The sequence below is a fragment of the Pezoporus wallicus genome, unplaced genomic scaffold (genome assembly GCF_028554395.1).
Source record: "Pezoporus wallicus isolate ANWC-B61680 ecotype Strahan unplaced genomic scaffold, APGP_CSIRO_Pwel_v1 contig_6155, whole genome shotgun sequence".
Lineage (NCBI taxonomy): Eukaryota > Metazoa > Chordata > Aves > Psittaciformes > Psittacidae > Pezoporus > Pezoporus wallicus.
Window position 1 is genome coordinate 742,065 of NW_026637610.1, and position 21,205 is coordinate 763,269.

The 21,205-nt window shown below is 41.5% G+C and overlaps 1 protein-coding gene across 14 annotated transcripts in view; it reads left to right on the forward strand.

Annotated features, from left to right (window-relative positions):
• Window positions 1-16,729: 16,729 nt before the first annotated feature.
• The window catches only part of RBFOX1 (RNA binding fox-1 homolog 1), a 1,274,017-nt gene continuing 1,269,541 nt past the window's right edge, over window positions 16,730-21,205 (forward strand). For 2 of the 14 annotated variants that reach the window (XM_057406608.1, XM_057406616.1), the window contains exon 1: window positions 16,733-17,024. In XM_057406608.1, coding sequence (XP_057262591.1) covers window positions 16,791-17,024 — 234 coding nt within the window. In that variant the 5' untranslated portion in view covers window positions 16,733-16,790. Of the gene's footprint in view, window positions 17,025-21,205 lie in introns of all 14 variants that reach the window. The other 12 variants (XM_057406601.1, XM_057406600.1, XM_057406604.1 and 9 more) reach the window with 11 other exon arrangements.

Here is a 21,205-nt window from a genome sequence, read left to right on the forward strand (position 1 = left end):
ACTGAGTAGAGCCTGGCTCCATCCTCGTGACACTCCCCTTTATATATTTATATACACTAATAAGGTCACCCCTCAGTCTCCTCTTCTCCAAACTATAGAGATCCAGCTCCCTCAGTCTTTCCTCATAAGGGAGAGGCTCCACTCCCTTAATCATCTTAGTTGCCCTGCACTGGACTCTCTCCAGCAGGTCCCTGTCCTTCTTGAACTGGGGGGCCCAGAACTGGACACAATATTCCAGATGGGGTCTCACCAGGGCAGAGTAGAGGGGAAGGAGGACCTCTCTCGACCTACTAACCACCCCCTTCTAATACACCCCAGGATGCCATTGGCCTTCTTGGCCACAAGGGCACAGTGTTGGCTCATGGTCATCCTGTCGTCCACTAGGACCCCCAGGTCCCTCTCCCCTACACTGCTCTCTAACAGGTCATTCCCCAACCTATACTGGAACCTGGGGTTGTTCCTGCCCAGATGCAGGACTCTACACTTTCCCTTGTTATATTTCATCAAGTTATTCCCTGCCCAACTCTCCAGCCTGTCCAGGTCTCGCTGGATGGCAGCACAGCCTTCTGGCGTGTCAGCCACTCCTCCCAGCTTAGTGTCATCAGCAAACTTGCTGATAGTACACTCAATTCCCTCATCTAAATCGTTGATGAATATATTAAATAATACCGGTCCTAGGACTGACCCTTGAGGCACTCCACTAGTTACAGGCCTCCAACTAGACTCAGCCCCATAGACTACAACTCTCTGGCTTCTCTTCTTCAGCCAGTTCGCCGTCCACCTCACTACCTGATCATCCAGTCCACACTCCCTCAATTTAGCTGTGAGGATGCTGTGGGAGACTGTGTCAAATGCTTTGCTGAAGTCAAGGTAGACCACATCCACCGCTCTGCCATCATCCATCCACCGTGTTATTTCCTCATAAAAGGCTAAGAGATTGGTCAAACATGATTTCCCCCTGGTGAAGCCATGTTGACTGCCCTCATAACCCTCTTATCCTTGATATGCCTTAAGATGGCACCAAGGATAAGGTGTTCCATCACTTTCCCAGGGATGGAGGTGAGGCTGACCGGTCTATAGTTACCCGGGTCCTCCTTCTTGCCCTTTTTGAAGACTGGAGTGACATTTGCTTTCCTCCAGTCCTCAGGCACCTCTCCCGTTTCCCAAGACTTGGTAAAGATGATGCAGAGTGGTCTAGCAATGACTTCCGGCAGTTCCCTCAGCACCCGTGGGTGCATCCCATCTGGACCCCTGGATTTATGGATGTCCAGATTGCTCAACTGGTCTCTAACCCATTCCTCATCGACTAAGGCAAACCGCTCCGTTGACCTGACTTCATCTAAGGTCTCAGGGGTACAGGGCTCTTCAGGACTGCCTGCAGCAGAGTAGACAGAGACAAAGAAGGCATTCAGTAACTGCCATCTCTGTATCTTCTGTCACCAGGGCACCCATCTCGTTCATCAGTGGGCCTACATTGCCTCTGGTGTTAGTTTTGTCTGCCATGTATTTAAAAAAGCTCTTTTTGTTGTCCTTGACCCTTCTTGCCAGGTTTAATTCTAAGGATGCCTTAGTCCTCCTAGCTGCCTTCCTACATCCTCTAGCAGCGGCCTTATATTCCTCCCAAGTGGCCAGCCCCTCCTTCCATGACCTGTAAACTCTCCTCTTTCACTTGAGCATACCCAGCAATTCCCTATTTAGCCACGCAGGTCTCTTGGCCCTCTTCCTTGACTTCCTACGTGCCGGGATGCTCCGATCTTGAGCACGGAAAAAGCAGCCCTTGAATGTCAACCAACTATCTTGGGCCCCTTTACCTTCAAGCAGCCTTGCCCATGGGATTTCCCCTAGCAATTGCTTGAAAAGGCCAAAGTTTGCCCTGCTAAAGTCCAGGGTTGCAATTCTACTTGCTACTCTACTAGTCCTGCCACACAAGATCCTGAACTCCACCATCTCATGGTCGCTGCAACCAAGGCAGCCCTCAACCCTTACTGCTTCCACCAGATCCTCCTTGTTAGTGAGGATGAGATCCAGCAGCGCTCCTCTCCTGGTCGGCTCATCCACCATTTGCAGGAGGAAGTTACCATCCATACACTGGAGGAACCTCCTGGACTGCGGCTGGGCTGCCGAGTGGTCCTTCCAGCAAACATCAGGGAAGTTAAAATCCCCCACGACGACCACGGCCTGTGACTGTGAGGCCGCTCTCAGCTGCCTGTAGAAGGCCTCGTCAACTTCTTCACCCTGATCCGGTGGTCTGTAACAGACACCTACAACAGTATCCCCCCTGCCAGCCTGCCCCTTAATTCTCACCCACAGACTCTCAACTCGCTCATCATCTGTCCCTGGACAGAACTCGGTGCATTGTAGTTCCTCCCGCACATAAAGAGCAACCCCACCACCCCGCCTGGCTGGCCTGTCTTTCCTGAAAAGGACGTAGCCCTCCATGACTATATTCCAGTCATATGAGCTGTCCCACCACGTCTCTGTAATTGCCACCAGATCATAGTCTCCTGACTTAACACAGGTTTCCAACTCCTCCTGCTTATTTCCCATGCTGCGCACATTGGTGTACAGACATTTCAGGGAGCGAGCTGAGCACACCGATTTCACCCTAGGATTGTAGGAGGCCTCCCAGTCTTCATCAATTCTGGAACGCTGCCCCACTGGGGCAAGCCCAGCTACAACCCCATCCCCCTTCGAATCTAGTTTAAAGCTCTCCAAATGAGCCCTGCTAATTCGTGCCCCAGCATCCTTTTGCCTCTGTGAGACAAACCTTTCTCACTTGTAATTGTCCAGACTGGTGCCCTATAAAACCAGCCGTTATCAAAGAATCCAAAGCCCTGCCTGTAGCACCAGTCTCGAAGCCAATTGTTCATGAACTGAATCTTCCCATTTCTTCCCACATCATCAGTGGAAGATGGAAGGAGTGAGGAGAAGATCACTTGAGCCCCAGACTCTTTCACCATCTGCCCCAAGGCCCTGTAGTCTTTCTTCATCCCCCTCAGACTGCGGGAAGCAGCTTCCTCCCCACCTGTCTGGAAGACCAGCAGCGGGTAGTAGTCTGTCGGGTGCACCAGGTTGGGGAGCTCCTTGGTGATATCCCTGATCCGGGCTCCAGGCAGACTACACACTTCCCTATGATGAGGGTCAACTCTGCATATCGGGCCCTCTGTTCCTCTCAGAAGGGAATCCCCTACTACAATGACCCTTCTTACTTTCTTATCAGAGGCAGTCTTGAGGTGCAAAGTCGACCCCCTTTTCCTATGTGGCCTTGTGGGCTGGCCTTGCCCCACATTCTCACCTACCTCTCCTTCAAGATCCAGGGCCTCGAACCTATTACGGAGGGACACCTGGGGAAGCAGGGCAGGAAGGGAGGAGGGTTTCCCATGACGTCGAACCGGAACTCGCTTCCAACCCTCATCGTCTTTTTGGTCCCCTACCTCTACGCAACAGCTACAGGGCAGGGGCTGTCTCGGGCCATCCCCCTCTGTGTGAGAAGGCAGGGGGTCCTTCCCCTTTTGGGGGGTATCTCCCTGGAACCGTTCCGACTGGCCCGCCAGGGAGTTACTCCACCAGTCGATCTCCCTTTCACACTCCCTGACAGTCCTCAGTGTCTCAACCTCCTCCTTAAGTCTTGCCACCAGGCTAAGCAGATCTTCTACCTGCTCACACCTCACGCAGGCGGAATGCTGTCCTCCCTCCCCCGGCAGCAACAGGCTCTGGCACTCCCTGCACCCAGAGACCTGAACAGCCACGGTCTGGGACGGGGTCTCTGTTTGAGTTGCTGTAGTCACTGCAAGCGCTCTTTCTGGAGGCAACCATATTGGTCCGCAGTCTGGGACACCAGCAACACGACCTGCTTGTTCCTCCCTGTGCCCGGTGGGCAGCGACCGGTCGCGGTCCTCTCAAAGGCTTTTTCAAGGCAAGCAGCAGGGGAGTGGTCGCCGTCACCGTGGGAACGCCCCCCGCCACGTCAGCCTCTCTCTCGCAAGGGCTGCTGGGGCTTCGGGGATCGGGAGATGTCGGGAATCGCGATGTCTCTGCGCTATCCCCTGATTTTCCTAATCTCCGTTGACCCTCGCGGTCGCTGAAGCGTGCCGGCTGTGGCTCTAGCTAGGCTAGCTCCGATCAGCTGACTGGTCTCATGTTTCTATTGATACATGAAAAGAGGCATTGAGTAAGTTAAAAGCAAAGATTACTATGTAAGAAAATCATAGATAAAAGCAGAAATTCACAAAAGATATCCAGAGGTGAACGCACTGTAGTGTAACTTAGTGAACTGTGTTTGCACACAACTATGATATTAAGAGACGGATTTCTATTAACTGAGTCACCAGTATGAAATGCTGAAATATTTTCATCTGGTTTTGGCAGATCTGCTGGGCCTTATCCTCAAGAGCACTGAAGGTAGAGTGAAGCTATAGTGGCTATATACATTTGTATTCTCCTAGATGATCCTTGAGGAAAATCGTGCAAGAAGGAGCTATATAGTGAGAGCAAGTATGGTGAGATCCATCTGTTCAATCATATAGGCATTATAGTTGTATTAAATACTTAAATGAAAAAAGAAAAACAACAACTATGTAACTGTAAAACTTGAAATGTGGAGCATTCATTTTTTTATTAGAAGATTTTGAGTAATAGGTTTCAACTAGATACCTAAACCGTTTGCCTGGGTGGAGCCGGAATGATCAATCAGAGCATAATAGCTAACACAGCATGTGTTACTCTAGGTGCTGTAGAAGCTGACATCATTATTAAATTTAATGGCTTCCCTCCAGGACTTCATATTCTATGTCATTTAATTACTTCCTTGTGTGGTTTGCACTGCAAAGGTACAGTTGTTTAAACGCTTTTGATAAATAAAGAGAAGACCTTTAAAACTGTTGAGATGCAGAGGCTATGTCTCAATTTTAAACAGATCATTCAGGTCTGATTAAAATGCAATAAATAAAACTGCCCTTATTGTAGAGTGTGCTGGCAGATGCCAGCAAAGCACCTTTCTTGTCTTGTGAAACCTGGGTGCTGGTGTGGGTCCTCAGAGAATGGTTGTAGCCTCCTGGGACCAGGTAGGATTTGGGGAGAGGTTTTGGAGAGTTGGGGGTATTCATCACTACTCTGGTAGGTATGCTCATGTATGCTGTTGCTTGTGAGTTCACAAGTGTCATGGCTTTGGACCCTACCACCCAGGTTTATTTGTTTAAAGCATGATTTGCCAAGTCAGACAGTCTGCCAGCAAAGATTTGGATTTCTTCTAAATTGGATCCCATATCTCCCCAGTTATCTGCATTCTTTGAAGAAGGCCCTATTATCATATAATATAATCTAATTGCTCTAGCAATAACATCAGCCATGAAGCGAGGCTTTGGTCAGCATGAGACCTTGACCTGCACCTTCTCAGGTCTGACTGGCAAGATGGCGAGCGATCCCTGGGGCTGCTTTCCTGGTCAGTTGATATCCCTGGGCTTTGAAGTCCTGGTTGAGCTCTTGCCCAGCTAATGCTTTTCAGTGTCATTGGTGCCCTTGTCATGTTAACAGTCATGGTGCTTCCCTCAAATGGCTCCTGCTTATGTGTGGCTTCTGGTGGGTTGAGCTGTCTCTGGAGAAATCTGCTGCTGACCAAACACTTGCTCCTTACCGTGGTTTGAAGAAGCAATGTAAGGGATAAAAATTACACGTCCAATGAGTTTCTGTTAGTCATAAAAATAGTTAGCAGTTCCCTGCTTTAATATAGCCACATTCTTTGAATTCTAAAGTATTCTTGCTCTTCTGCCCTAAGGGACAGCTTTCTCGCAGAGGTGTATAGGTTCTCCCAGGGTAAAATCAGGCTAGCCCTAGTGAATTAATCTGAACTTTGTAAAGACTGGCATAATCTCATCATTCAAGATTTGTAATTTCTTAGTGTCTTAACTCCCATGGCAAATTTCTTCTTGTAGGACCTGTATGTTGTCCAGGAACTTATCTGATGCCTTGTCATTGATGTGTAGAGTACTTTATAGGGCTTGCTCTACTTTAGGCCTAACTGTAAATTAAATATGCTTCTTTCAGTTCTAGTTCTGTGGAGGTACAGCAGTTGGCTTGGGACTCTTGGTTGTTTTGGTATTTTGGTTTTGGTTTTTTCCCTTTTTAAAGAAAAGGAATAAGGCACTCCTTCCCTTGGTCCTGTTTTGTAGAGGGTGTTAGACTGATTTATTTCCATAAAGGTGAATATGAGAAATGATAATCCTCTTGCTTAGAAAAATACATTCAGGAAGTTCAAGGCGCTATCTAAATGAAGCCTAGTGATTGCACAGCATCAATACTTGCATGAGAGAGAGGGAAGGTATGTAGATGTGAAATGTCTTTGCATTCCAGATTTTGTTTCTGCACTGGACCTTCTCAACCTCTACTTTGATGTGCCTTTCAAAATATTTATTTCATCATGGCTACATTGCAAACATAACCTGTTTATGAAATAAGTGATACTAAGGATGAACAATGGACACGTAAGTAGTTAGGAGTCTTTTACCTGAAATACCAGACTCATTTTGAGGCTGATATGAGCAGATATGGATTAATCTTTTCTATTGCCTTCAGGCAGCTTTATAACTACTGACCACCTTCAGCCTGCTGTACGTAATAGCAGATAGTCAGATATTAGTTGTGGTTTATTCCTTGTATTAGAGACAGCCTGTAGTGTTTCCTTGAAATTTCTGCTCTCTAATGTGAATTGATTATACAGCACTTGGGCACCTGAAATAATGGATGAATAAAGGAAACTAGATAGCAGCCTTGCCTTTGCTGTTTGATAATAGGAGCAGGAGGAGGCAAATAATCTAGCTATGTTTGCTAGACACTAGATGGGCTTCTGTAACTGTGTCATAAAAGGCTCTGATGATTCAGGAGATACCTTTCAGTCCCATGTAAAGCTGAACCCTCATCAATCATGAGAGACTTTCACAAAAGGCAGAGACCACATCTTTCTGTTTCTGAAGGAAATGGGATCTCTTTCTTTCAGGACTGATGCTTGGAGGAAAGTGAACTTGCTGAAAACTTGTTGGGATCATATGCTTTCTTTTCCACTAGATTATCTGTGATAGTAATTTACCTGCATAGAAGGCAGTAAGATTCACCTCCTGCTTGGATCTTGGTCTTTTTTTTCTGTGGCTCAGATGGTAGCAGATACCCAAAGCGATACTTTTTCTTACTTTGACTGTGATGAGAACATTGCTGTCTTCTATGGAGGAATGCTATAGCTCAGTTATTTCTACTTCTGTTGCTTCCAGGTTGACCTAAACTGACCTGTTTTTCAGACTCTAACAGCTCTTCATTTGGTTAAACTATTGGATTTTAACATGTTTGGTTTTGACCTGACTTCCCCTTTACTCCTGCAAGTATAGACAAAGAGTATTGCTTTTGACTGATAGAGTCCATTTATCATGTACCTGGATTATACCTGGATCTGTTGGCCCTAGTTATGATCAAGGGATTGTTGCCTTAAACATTTTAAAGAATGAAGCATGACACCACTTCTTCAGAAAGATACAAAGCAGAGACAAATGGGATGTGATGTACAAGCAAAACAAGAGCTACAGGCTGTGTGAGGGAAACAAAGCTTTTTGAAGGAGGATTTAATGAGATTGTGCAGATGGGAGGGGTGTAAGGAAGGAGGAGGTGGCACTGAAGACAGCAGTGGTTGTAAGATGAAAATACTAGGTGGACTGAAAGAATATTCAGATGACAGTCACCATGCCTGAATGGTGGCTGAATGTTACAGCAGTTACTTCATCTCTTCCAGCCCTCTAATTTATGCCTTTGTCTTCTCCTGCTCCTATAGTAAGTAGCATTTCCAGTATTATGATGATAATCTTAGCTTTTGAGCTGACTATCTCAAAAACCACTGATTCTCTTGTCTTCTGATCAAGATCTTACTGTAAACTGGAATAATACTGAAAGGAGGAACAAAAAAAAAAACAAACACCAACCCCCCAAAAAACAACCCCATGAGTTTAGTGAGAACCAGTTGCTACATTTTTCAAGCTGCTTGTTTTGATTTGTCAGTTACTGCCTTTCAGTCCTGTGCTTTATCACTGTTCACAGGTGTGCCAGTGAATTTGGGAGATACGTAAGAGTTGCAAAGTGAATTTTTGTTCAAAGACAGAGGAGAAAAGAGCAAAGGGCAGCTTTGTATGTCTGAGCTCCTTCAGACACATGCTTTGGTAATACAAATAAGTGTATTTCAATGCATGACAGCTGTTGCTGCCAAAACTCTTGAAGTCTGTTCCTAGCTTGAAATCTAATGGTGAATGAAATTAAGGCTTTGGAACTGCCAGTGCAGTATTAGGCTTCAGACACAGATGGTGGGATAGAAAACACCACAAACCAGAAATCTTTAAGGGAAAAAGAGTTTTGTGGAAAACAGTTTTCTTGATGGTACTATGCAGGAAAACCTGACCTTTAAACCTGGCAGTTTCATGAAGCTGCTCTCTGCTGGTCCATATTTCTGCATGTTCTTGCTTATACTGTTTATTTGAAACTTTACAAGGGTGCTCAAGTGGAAAAGAGAAAATAAAACTGCCTTTCAGTATCTTCTCTCTGCTTTTCTCTTCTGCACTTGCCTGGCTGAGATGGGGGACAACTAGTTGGAAGCCAGTTTGAAACAAGTGAGGCAAGCTGTCATGGAGGAGAAAAGCGTTATTCCTCTGGGAGTGTTACTTCACCTGTATTAAAATACAGCAAGGGAATAGAAGAAGGTGGAGAACTCAGAAGTTAGGTGTCCTCTTGCCTGAGGCTTAGTCATGTGGTAACATAAGCAGATCTGTAGATTAGCTGTATAGTCTACTAGGAGCTTGAGCAGAAGCTGTTCATTTTATGACCTAGGTTGATGAAGGAAGAACCTAATCACTTTCTGTACTGGTCATAAAAAATAAATCAGATGTAAATATGTCATTGTCTTTCTTTCTTGCATCCTTATCTACCAATCTGTTTTGACTCCAGCAAGGAAGCATCAGGGCACTGAGTGAGCAGTAGTGATCCTTAACTGCACTGAGCAGTCTCAGCTGGCATCCTCCTGCCTGCTGGATGGTGTACAGGTGGTTCTGAGACAGTCTTATTAATTAGTCAGGATGATACAGAGATTCCAGAAATTCCCCATTGCAAAAGCTTGTTAGTTCCCTACAGTGTTCGCAGAGCATTTAGCATATTTCATTTTTGAGAGGTATTTCAAGGTGACAAGTTTTCTGACTAGCACCTATTACTTGCATTCTTTGGGTGAGGAACCTTTTGCCTGGTTTCTATACTCAAAAAGGTACTCTGGATGATTTATCCAGAGATGTGTATCCTTGAGGCTGCTACTATCAAAGACTTGCATTGCAAAGAGTGTTTGATTTGTCAGGGGGCATAGAGGTCATTGTGACACAGCTGTAGAGTTGTTTTGCCAAGCAGTTTTACAGCATGATAGTGAGTGTCTGAACTTCCTCTCTGTTAATTTAGAAAAACAGGTCTGGTTTCCCTCAATTGGGGTAGGGTGTTTCTTGTGGTAACTTGATTTTCTTAGAAGCAACGACTTGCTGAAGAAAAGTGTGAACTAGGTTCAAGCTTTTCTTTGGAATTCAAAATGCAAGCTGTAAGGGTTTTAAAGTTTGAGCCAGCCTGAGATCTGCTGAAAATGCAGAATCACCCTTCAGAATGCTTAGCACATGGCCTGTACTTCCTTCAAGGACTAAAAACTGTGGAAAGCGGTTTTAATGCCTTTGGCTAATTGGCACAAAAATGGTGCCTCAGGAGGCATGTTGTTAGAGCTGTGAAATGAAGGTTACTTTGAAACTTGTATTAAACTGCTATCATTCTGATATAGTCAAATCCAAGCTCCTTGCAAGTTAAGAAGTCTTTATTAAACTGTGAATGGCATATTTTGCACCCTCGTCCAGTCTTAATTTGCACAACAGAAGTACAGGACTAGCCAACACAAATGGTTAGTAACTGAGAATGCAGAGATGCTTCTCAGGTTCTACTCTGTATCTGTTTATCTTTGTTTTCAAATGGGTAGTCCAGATACTTCAAAATAATCTTTTGAGAAATATTACAGTTTTAGGGCATGTAAGCTAAAAATTAACTTTGTGCTTAGGTATGTTTAATGTGATCATGTAAGCAATATTCTATCACAGCCAGGGTCCTTTCAGTAAGCTGACATCAAAGCACTTACGCTTGTGCAGATGGCTAAGAAAAACTTTCCTCCAGAGGACTTAAAACAGCATGAGAGAAAACATAAACTGTTTATTACTTATGATTTTTCTGTTTGCTGAGGGGGTTCAAATTATTTGGAAGCAATGTTTTCAGGCTTTACGTAACCCCATCCTGTTGATTGGGTAGGCTTTTGCTGAGGGGGTTCATGTATGTTACACCAACGTGTTTGGTGGCGTGTAGTTCTGCTAGCCAGTCTGTCACTTAGGAGACTGTAAATCTATGCAGTGGGTTTACAAGGTATAGTTGTGCCAAAATGGATATTGACCTTCTGATCTGTGTAAGTCTGGGATGCTACTTGAACATGGTTTTGTGTCATGTCAGCTATAGTATAATATTTTATTTTTTTCTCATCTGACTCATTATCCTGGGCTTTTGAAACAATAAGTATAATCACTAAAAAAGAAATCCACTAACCAAAAAACCTGAAAACTTCTGTACAATGTTTTTTTCAGAAGGAAAGGTGTTTTTCAGGAAAAAAAAAAATCACCTGTTGTGCTTGCAGTCTTTCAGTAGTGATTTGTTGCATTCTGGCAATTTAAGATTCTCTTAAAAAAACAAACAAAAAACCCAAACAAAAAAATAACAAACACCAAAACAACAAAGGTAGGAAAGACCTGGGATTTTTATGTTTTCTATATAATTTTAAATACGATAGACTGTTCAATAAGCCTATAGTAATAATCTGCCTTTTAATAGGTTCTCTTTATAAACTTACTCAGTTTTTTAAGAGTTACACGGATGGAATGTGATGGTAGGGGAGGGTAATGCTGATAATGGCATCATCTACTTTGTACTCAGCAGGTGTGAATCCATGATGAATCCCTGAATCTCCTGATGAAACTAGATAATTTGAGATGGCTTCTTGTAAAAATTGAAATGCCTTTTCCTGGCCTGTGTTTTAATATGAGGCACATAAGTGATAATTTTCTTACTCTGCTCTCCAAAGAGTGACTGTTCATTGCAGCAGCTTGAGAACTGGATGATCAAATTCCTCAAAACATTTTAGGTGTTGTTATCAATTAAATGGGAGACTGAAATTTGAGCTGAAAAAATCAAGCAGGGCAGTGGGTGACATGTATTGGCAGTTCCTACCAATAACTGCCCACTTGAATGGATGTTTGACAAGCATATTCAAAGGATGAATAGGTTTGGGTGTGCTGAGACTGATGTGAAGGATGGAGGTGAATCATACAATACATCTTGTATGCCTTATGTAGCCACAGGGAAAACAGTAATTGCTTTGGTTAAAAATTAATGCTATTGTTCAATTAAATACCATATTCTGTCCTATAGGCAGATTTGTGACATTAAAACAAACCAGCTCTTCCAGTTGAATGCTTAGATTCTCTACTCTTATTAAAGGCTCAAGGTTATTAATAATGCGATGCTCAGGACTTGGATGTTAAACATTGTTTAATTAAAGTCCATAGTGCTGACTAGTGATAGGCAAGATGTTTAGTTAAGGATTTCAAAGTGCTACAGAAAACTATACAGGAATAATCTACTTTCTAATGAGAGATTTCATGTCCACTCTCTACCTGCAGAGTTTGTGGCATGGTAAGGATAATGGAGAGATAACTCCCACACGTATAATGGTTTTGTAGCAAGAAAAGTACTGGGTCAACAAAGGGAAGAATTGTCTTAATAACTATGTTTAATGGTAAGTACAATTTTTGGTTTGACTTGAATTTATTGAACTGTAGAAACAAAGTGTCTTTGTTTCTAATCCCCTTTGATTTAAGAAAGTTTTGTAAAGTGTATTAAAATGTGCATGTATATATCAGCCATAGCTGTGCTTGTCTTGCATAATGATCCTGAAGGTAGAACATTGTCTTGTCATCAATTAGGTATGGTTGCAGTGGGAATTTAAATTCATACGTTACCCTGCACAGAATGCAACTTGTGGCTTTCAAGAGAAACTTGAGGGTGCAAACACTGGCCTTTCCAACTCTAACCGTTCTATGATTTTGTGATTTCTACAGTTCTGTCTTTTGCCAGATCTGACCTATTACGTGTCATCTGCAAGGGGCTGTTTTGAAGTTGCCATATTTGGCATGAATCTAGTTCCAAAGCATTCGTGAAAGCTATAGAGGCCTTTGCAAATACCTACAGCCTGTTCCAGTATGCGAAGGTTTGGAATCGTGCCCCTAGAAACTCAAATGTCTCAACAGTTCTAGACAAAGATATCACTCTGGTTTATATGAGGGCATGTGAAATATACAGAAGCCACTACGTTAAAAGATTATTTCTCTCTCTGCTTCTAGTACAGACCAGAGTAAGTGTATAGGAAAACCTGAAGCTATAAACAGTGTGCTACAAACAATGGAATCAGTGCCTCTTATGTTTCTCAGTGAACATAATAATAAAGAATAAAATATTTATAAGCTTTTAGAAGTAATTACAAAGATGAGATGGGGAGGATAATTTGGAAACAACAGCACAATAAATGAAAAATTAATTTTCCGTAATTATTGGTTCATTTTCAAACTTATTAAAAAAATAACTTGTCTTTGTTGTAGTGGTAAGATGTGCCAAATTACCTGATCAAGGTAAATGTACAGTTCCATTCTCCTCCCATCAATGGAATTGTATAAGTGGGTAAGTTGTCTGTTGTTGTTTTTCATTTCGTTTATCAGAGTACATATGAAAAGAGATCTGAGCTTTTACTGCTGATTATATTGCCTTTCATTGGCAGGACTGGCATTTTATGTTCTCTTGGAACATGAATAGACTTACAGAGCCTGTGTTTTCACTGAAAAAAAAGCATACATTAGAGGGCTTTAAATCAGAATATTAGTCTTATATTGGCTTGCAAGTGAGGGTGAGCTAAAGGAATGCAACAAGTATTCCATTAAACATTCTAGTGCTCTGATATAAATGTCATTCTGAGGTAACAGCCATCATTTTACTCACTATGACACTGAAATCTGTGAATATTCCAAACTTCTACGTCATGGTAGTTGTAAACTGATTGAGCTGAATTGCAGAATCACTTTGGAATTGTCTAACGCTGCTTAGACTGAATCTGCCTGCTTTCATGGGGAGTACAGTTAGGTGAAAATATAATCTCTTGGCTGAGCTGTCCTTGAAACCCAAAATTCACTGTTTTTCTAGAAGAGTTCAAAAAGGGATCTTTGCCACATTTGAGCTCTGAGAGATTAAATAGGATGAAAATGACACATCCTGTAGAAACCTGGCATTCTACAGGAGATGAAGTTTATCCCCTGAACTGAAACAACTATTCCTGGTATTTCAGTTGCTTATTTGTAAAGTGGATGTGGTAAAATAAATCTTCTTTACATCTGAGTGTGATGAGACTCAGTCAGCCGGGTTTTTTTCTCTTTTTACCTCTGCTCAAACCCCTTGGTTACTTGCATCCAAATACTGTGGTGCTTGGTGGAGTCCAGGCTTCGCAGCAGGAGACAGCACAGTTCTGTCATGCCTTCAGCTGCCTCATAGCATGGTGTATTTTGCTGTTGAATGAAAGGTGGAGACAGAGAAGTGCAAGTTTCTTTGCCGGTATCGTAGACCATGCAAACATGTGCACGGATATCCAGAGCATAACATAAATAGAACTCTAGCTGCTATCTCTCATGTTCCTCCAAGCTGCTGCTCCCCGTTTGGTTCTAGGTAAGCATTGATCTTATATTTTGTTTGATGTTAAGAGTGGACACCCCTGTGAGAAAGTAAACAAGGGAGAAACAAAGATGCAATGGAATTTTAGAGTTATTTTTTGACAACCTGCATCCAGAATGTGTTTCTCTCTCCCTCAGTTGGGGCACTGGTGTCTCAGTACAGTGCTATAGGATGCTCAATGTACTTGTTGTACTTAACATGCCTTACAGTCCAGAAAGAGATAGTAGAGTTGGACTGACTGCTGTGAATGATATGGCATATGATCCCTGTGGAAGTCTGGCTATTCTGTTTTGTTGATATTTTTGCTTATTTTGGCAATGATTCCAAGCAGAAATGTCTTGAAAGCAGCTTGTGCGAAATCTCCCAAGGGCTCAAAGCACTTTGTTACTCAGTTTGGCATACCTTCTTTGTTAATGGTCTCTTAGATTTTATTGAGTTGTGCTAATTGCTCTCTTTGGCTCATGATCAGTTTTGTAAAGGGTTTTGTGAGGAACCAACATGAGACTTGGAATCTAAAGATGCTTATTAGATGTAAAGTGACTTCTCTTGAAAGAAGGGAAGAGAGTGAATATGGCCAGGGTGCTAGCTGGTCAAGTTGGAAAGTGAAACGGTAAATAGGCTGACGTAAAGCAGGAGATGCAGCGGTACAGAGTAATGAAGGCAGCTAGGTATGTCCGTAGCACTGACTCTTCTCCCCCAGGTTGATTGCTTTATCCTCTTAGGAAGTTTATAATGATCTGACAGATTTAGACCATGTTCCTGAAGTGAGCTCCATACATAAAGCCTGGAGCTCCAACAAACTTTCAGGATACTCTAATGTATTGCAGAGCTGCCTTATATCAGGGATCCTTTTAGTTCAACATGCTGTAGAAACATAAAATATGATTACTAATTATTCTTGCCATGCAGTATTTGCATGCTAAGTACAGGAAGCAAAGGCCTGGTCAGTCTCTCTTCCCTGAATACCAACAGAGAATTCACTTGTTGTCTCATCATTTCTCCTTTTCTTTGCATGAAAATGTTGACATTTTGAAAATGTTGACATTTAAAAAAATATTTGGTTTTAATTAGAAATAAAAATAGAGTATCTGTCTCTGTAAATTTTAATTGCTTCAAAACCAGAAGCTATGCTGTAGAGACAAGGAACTGGATATTTTATGTTTTAATTTGGAAGAAGCGGACTCTGCCTATGATTGAGACAGCTTGGAGACAGAAGTGTGCAAGGAGCCAGGCAGCTGCCTGGCAAGCACACTGGCAGGAATGTGGCTGGAATGGTCCTGCCTGTGTGGCTGCCTGGTTCTGCTTCAAAAATGAATAAAATACTGGTAGAACTGGCAAGTTCTTGCAAAGCACTTGGATTCAGTGAAATCAAAGCTTTTGGATGGAGAACTGATCCAAGCAAAATTGATGCAATTTACTGCTATCTGCCTGAATAGTATAATAGTTAAGCTGACATTTTAGTTTCAGTAAGGCTGGGGAGTATGTAGAAATGGTAAACTAAATGGAAATAGAAAACAGGATTAAAGGATGTGGTAGGACAAGTGTAATGGAAAAAGCAGGTGCGAATGGTGAAAGAGAAAAAAAAGAAAGCTTCAGGCTTTTGCAGTTTGACCACTCCTGTGTAGAGCTGCACCTTCCAGTGTGGGGGAGATCTGAACAGTTGCAGAACTCTTGAAAGAGCTCCAAGCCAGAGGGAAAGGTGAGGAATGCCCTTGGAAGTCATACTTTGTTGAACACTGGAAATACCGGGCAGTTTGATGGTATTCATTTGTCCACAATTGACTGGTCACCACTTCTGAAGCCTACTCCTAAGCCCTTGACTGGAGCATATCTAGATATTTGCAGAGGGCTTCTTAGGGATTTACTTCACTCTACAGATTATTATGAACCTCAGTTAAACCTACAAGCCCTTAAGCAGGAGAAAACAGAAATACTACCTTTTTTTAACTCTACTTTATATTGCCTTCTATTGTAGAAAAATGTCCTTCAACAGCTTGTTTGTTTGGTTAGCCAGCTTCAGAACCATATTCTTCTACCTCAGCTTGTGGTTGGCCTGCTGAAGGTATTTAATGTGACATGCATCATCTTGAAAAATCATTGGAAAAAATGCGGTAAAGCAGCATATTGTAGTCTGTATATGAGAGCAGTAGGTTACTTTTTTCTTACAGCCCAGATGTTACACCAGTCCTTTGATATGTGGTGGTGATTTTTATAAATTGGCTGAGAGCAGAAAGGATCTCAAAAGGTCATATTGGATTGTCCTAATCTCATTTTAATCTCATTCCTGCAGCTGTAGGACCAGAGCACATTGTGCAAAACTGATGTGATAATGTGGAATGTGGATTTAGAAGATACAATGGTAGTTCATGAAGTAATGACACCCTTTAAAAGAAAAAAACTATAATGAAATAATTTTGAAAGAAGCTATTTGGAACTAAAGCAATCTTTACCTTTTAATAGGTAATCATTCTTGGCATCAGTAACAGTATAATAACCAAAAAAACCCACTGTGTCCCTCGGGCAGAGGTAAATTTGGATTTAAAGAAGGTGAGGAAAATATTTTGTGCTTTAAGGAAAAGCAATTACTCTGGACCAGTTAGAACAGGAATACAAGGGTTTTGGTAACGTAAGCAGTAGGATTGTGCATACAATCAATATGGGAAAAGTTATTACTTTTTATTAGGTGCAGAGGATGGAGTACAGAAAGAAGCTTGCGCGTAGCCGTGCACTGGAAGCTGTCCTCGGGCACAGTGCTACCCAGTGATCAGGAGAGGGCGGCAGAGAAACAAAAGTGCTATGTGCAGTTCCTGCAAAGGCTTCGAAACACCACTGAAATTTTTAAGAGGAGCGAGAGCACATCGGAGCTCTCAGAAGCTAAATCCCTTTCAAAAAGGCAGCTTCATCAATCTTTAGCAAAAGTCCATAACAGTTTAAAAATGTCAAATTCCTGTGGGAGCCCAGAAGACGTGGTGAAGCAACGGGGCAGGGATGGCAAGATGAGAAGGGAAGACGTGGATGATTCTCAACCTGAGGAGAAGAGGTTGAAGCTGGCGAATGAAGGAGGAAACATTGGGAAGGACAGAGGAACAGCAGCAGCAGCAGCAGAAGAAACAATGCCTTGTTTAGGCAGAGAAGAGCCTGTGCCTGAAGGAGGTGGTGAAGGCAAAAGTGTAAGTGAGGATCTTTAGTGGCTCCAAACTGGGAAAGGGGGAAGGGCCATGAGTTTGCCTTTGAAATTATTTGTCACCCTGAAGTTGTTAATCTGGCATCAAGAAGTGCAAGACAAATATGATTAAGTGTCCCATCTCACTGAGATTATAAGAATGTTACTCTTTAGTTTCTTATCTTGGCTACATGCTTTTTAGTGCAGGAGTGTGTATTTTAATCTGGCTCTCACTGTTAGCTGCTTGCAAAATGTGTATGTCAGAAGTGATTCTTTAATTTTTTCTTTTGGGGGGGGGGGGGAGGTCAGAAGGAATATTAATTGCTGAAGCTTGTTTTTCAGCTCCTTATATTGGGTAATGGTTGTTACACTGAATTGGACATCGTGGATTGTTTACCAGTCCATTCAGACTTTCAACTGCATTTATGTTGTGGAATACAATTTTACAGCTGGGGGTGAGGGTAGAGCCTGCAGGGAAGAGGAGAGTTGGTGGTTAGAGATCTCATCTGGTGACAGAGCAAATCTCATCTGTTGAGATGTAGCAAAAAAGAGCTGCTGAACAGCTGTCTATAGGAATATACTGTTACCAGATCTTTGTATGAGGTTAACTTTGTCAGTGTTTCTTGACTAGTTGTTTAGCTCAGCTGCTGTGCCTGTCAGCAGGTTTCTGAAGCTTAGCAGAAAACTGGGGAAGAGAGGGGGTGAACATATGGGTTCCCACCCAGTTGAAGCTTTTCCTTCTGTGGTGCTGTTTCGGCCAGGTACTTTTCTGGACGCATACTGGCTGCTTCCCTCAATCAGAAGTGGAGGGGGAACAGTGTCTTGTGTGTACATATTTCTTGTTTGAGTGGTCATAAGGTGAGAGTATAGCTTGTGCAATTTACATAAGAGCTGCTGGAAAATTTAGCATACGTATTTTATCTAGAAGTTTTCAAAAATATGTATTTTTCTTTCTTTTCTGGGATTAATGTCCTGAATTAAAAAATTCCTCTCCAAATAAGGAGGCAAGTATATGCTCCAAATTTCAGTAGGATTTACATTTTTCAAATAATCTGAAAGGTTAATTTACTCAGTTCATTCTGTCAGAAGGTCATCTCTGATGCATCATCTCTAAATGCAACAGTTTTCCTGACTCACGAGAGTCAGGAAATGTTTAAGGTGTCAGTTTATACAAGTAAAAGTATTTTTTTAATCAGTCCATGTAACTGCACGTAATTGCATTTTGTTCTAAGTCTGCATTTTGGGCTTCAAAAGCTTATGAAGACACACTCTTTTTAACTCTTGGGCATCAAAGTAGTGCTCTTGTTCTGATACTAGTTCTGCTACAAAGACTCTTCTCCCTCCTGATTTAAGCTATACAATAAATGAGCAAGTTAGTTGATCAGATCATAACCCTGCTTTTGTCTGGTTTAGTTTTTGTTTGTTTGGATTGATTTTACTTTTTCCCTAAAAGTAAAGGCTTTAAATCCATTCCATTTCAGGATAAATATCCCTGACTACCACTACAGGTTGTGTCAGTGTCTTTTTGCTAGTGCATGTTACTATATATTTACTTAGGTAGTTATTGAAAAAGAGCCTCAATTGAGTAGGATTATTTTCTCTTTTGCGGGATCAATTTTAGAATGTAGAATATACTAGAATGATGAGTACCTAAATCACTGGGCACTGCCCCATTTGTAGGGCTTGGTTTGCTCATCTACCACTACAGGAAGTTCTCTTGTGATGAATACCCATTTTTTTCTTTTTCTTTTTTTTTTATTAACAAAACGAATGTGATAATGAGCAATTATTTCACTGTTTGCCTCTCCCAGAATATTCATAAATGCTTTTATGATAAAATGACATTTCTTATAGCAATTCTTAAACTGAGTTTGGTTCAAAATTCATTGAAGATCACTGAGGTTATTCTTTCCACTCACTTAGATAGACTCTTGATTGGGATGTTGCACTACATTTTGCATAAAGTTCCAGTAATTTTTCCCCTTCCCATTTAAAGCAGTGTCACTGAATTGGAGACATTATTAGAAATAAATTATGTTACATTTGAAATTCTGTTAACATAGAACTCCTTCTAAAACCAATAAAAAAGCCTTGTTCAACAATCACTGTTAAGTGTCTGTCACTTTGTAGAGAGCAAGCTGCTGGAAAAGATGGACTGTGTGCCCTTAGGAAACACTGGAATGACTTCATTTCTGTGCTTAGAAGAATATTTTAATAGGCATAGTGGTATGGGTAATCAATGCATGCACTGGAAGAACATTTCCTAATAGTCCATTATGTCTTCTATTTTAAAGAAGGATATTAAAAAAATTTATAGGCTTTGACTCATTTTTGGACTAGTAATAAAAAATCAGCACAGTAAGTGTGTTATTTCTTTATTTATACCACTGCTATGTGCCTGATTCAGCATTCATTCTTAGGTTTAGAAGAAAGAGATCTACCTAGGTCATCTGCTCTTACTCGTCACTTCACTTATTATAGAATCTTGTATAATGAGAGAATGCAAACACCATCTATATTTCATGCTTGTGAAATGATGCAGAATACTTCTGGGAATTTACTTGGCATTGTGTATTTATAACAGTAGCTGCTGCTGTGCAGAAGTTGGTCACAGAAGGATGTTTCTGCTGCTGGCTTCACTGGACAGAGCTGCTTTGTTTGCCATGGGAATGAAGGGCTGCTTTTGCCAGTAACTAGTTTGAAGTGGTATCTGGAATGATTCCTTCACTTACTACTAGTATCTAGTTAATGTAGTAACCTGGGGTAAAACTGTAGTTGTTAATTTAGACATCTATTAAAATAATTTGCTTCTTGCCTTCCTCTTATATTTATAGTAAGGAAACTGTTCACAGCAGGTATGAATCACATAGTCTAAGCCCATATAATTTTTCCCTCTAATGTTTCTTTTTGGCATATCATCAGAATGAAGTATTTGGTTCAAATAAAATGGAATGCAGTCTTTGTAGTAAGGTTCAACTTGAGAAATTTCTCATTTGATCCAGATGGTGCAGAATTAGCATTTGGAAGAGCTGGTGAGTCACCCTTTTTATCAAAAGTTTGGATAAAAGTATTTAACTAGGGTCTCTGTAGAATTCCATCTACCTTTTGTATGCCTGGAGGATGACCGTAACTATCAGTTACAGAATGTTCTGTGGTCTAACTATCAGTTACAGAATGTTCTGTGGTCATTTGTCACCCTGCAGGTTCTCCAGCACATAATGGAAATTACTAATTTAGTATAAAATAGTATTTACTGAAATAAAAAGCATGTGAGAAGTAAGCATGCAAGTAATTTTTTTCCTAGGCTGATAGACATGTTCTCCCAATGACTAGCTTATATGAGTTATCCATGAGTTATGGTCATTAAGAATATGTATCCTTGGAATCCTTTTACTTACAGGATACAGTCTTGCATAGTCTCTTTACCTGACGGTTAGTCGATCTGGCCAGGTGGATTTTCATAGAATCACAGACTGGTTTGTTTTGGAAGGGATGTTAAAGCTCATCTAGTTTCAACTCCCTACAACAGGCAGGGATACCTCGTGCTAGACTAGGTTGCTCAAAGTCCCATCCAACCTGGCCTTGAATACTTCCAAGGATGGAGCAGCCACAGCTTCTCTGGGTAATATATACTTGTGCTTCATTACCCTCACAGTGAAGAATTTTTTCCTAAATCTAATTTAATCCTATCTAATCTAAATCCCCCCTTTTGATGTGAAGATATCTATGTATTCATAATGCCTGCTCTGTTAAAAAACAAACTTCTTTTCCTCTAAGTATTTGTGCAAAATTTATAGAACAAGACCAAATTCCTGGATTTGATCTCTCTAGTGGTTCATAGTGGTTTTAACTGTGTTTTTGTATGTGATGTCACCTGTGCAGGAATGTGTAGGAGAGAGCTTGAACTTTTATCCTTTTAAACAACTTTCAGAAAGACTTAATGCATTTGGGAATTAAAGCACTGTTTCAGATGTTTACAAAAATAGCCTTTGCCTTTGTGAAGATAAGAGGAAAGTGTAGAAGTACAATGAGGAAAATTTGCAACTTTTTGTTAATGTCAAAAGTAATGTCTTTAGTGGTACTGTCATATTGTAAATGAAAGTGAGAAGAGTATATGAAAACTTATTCTTTAATACCTTTGTAGGAGGAGAAAACTGATTTTGCTGAAGAATTGGCTACACTAAACTT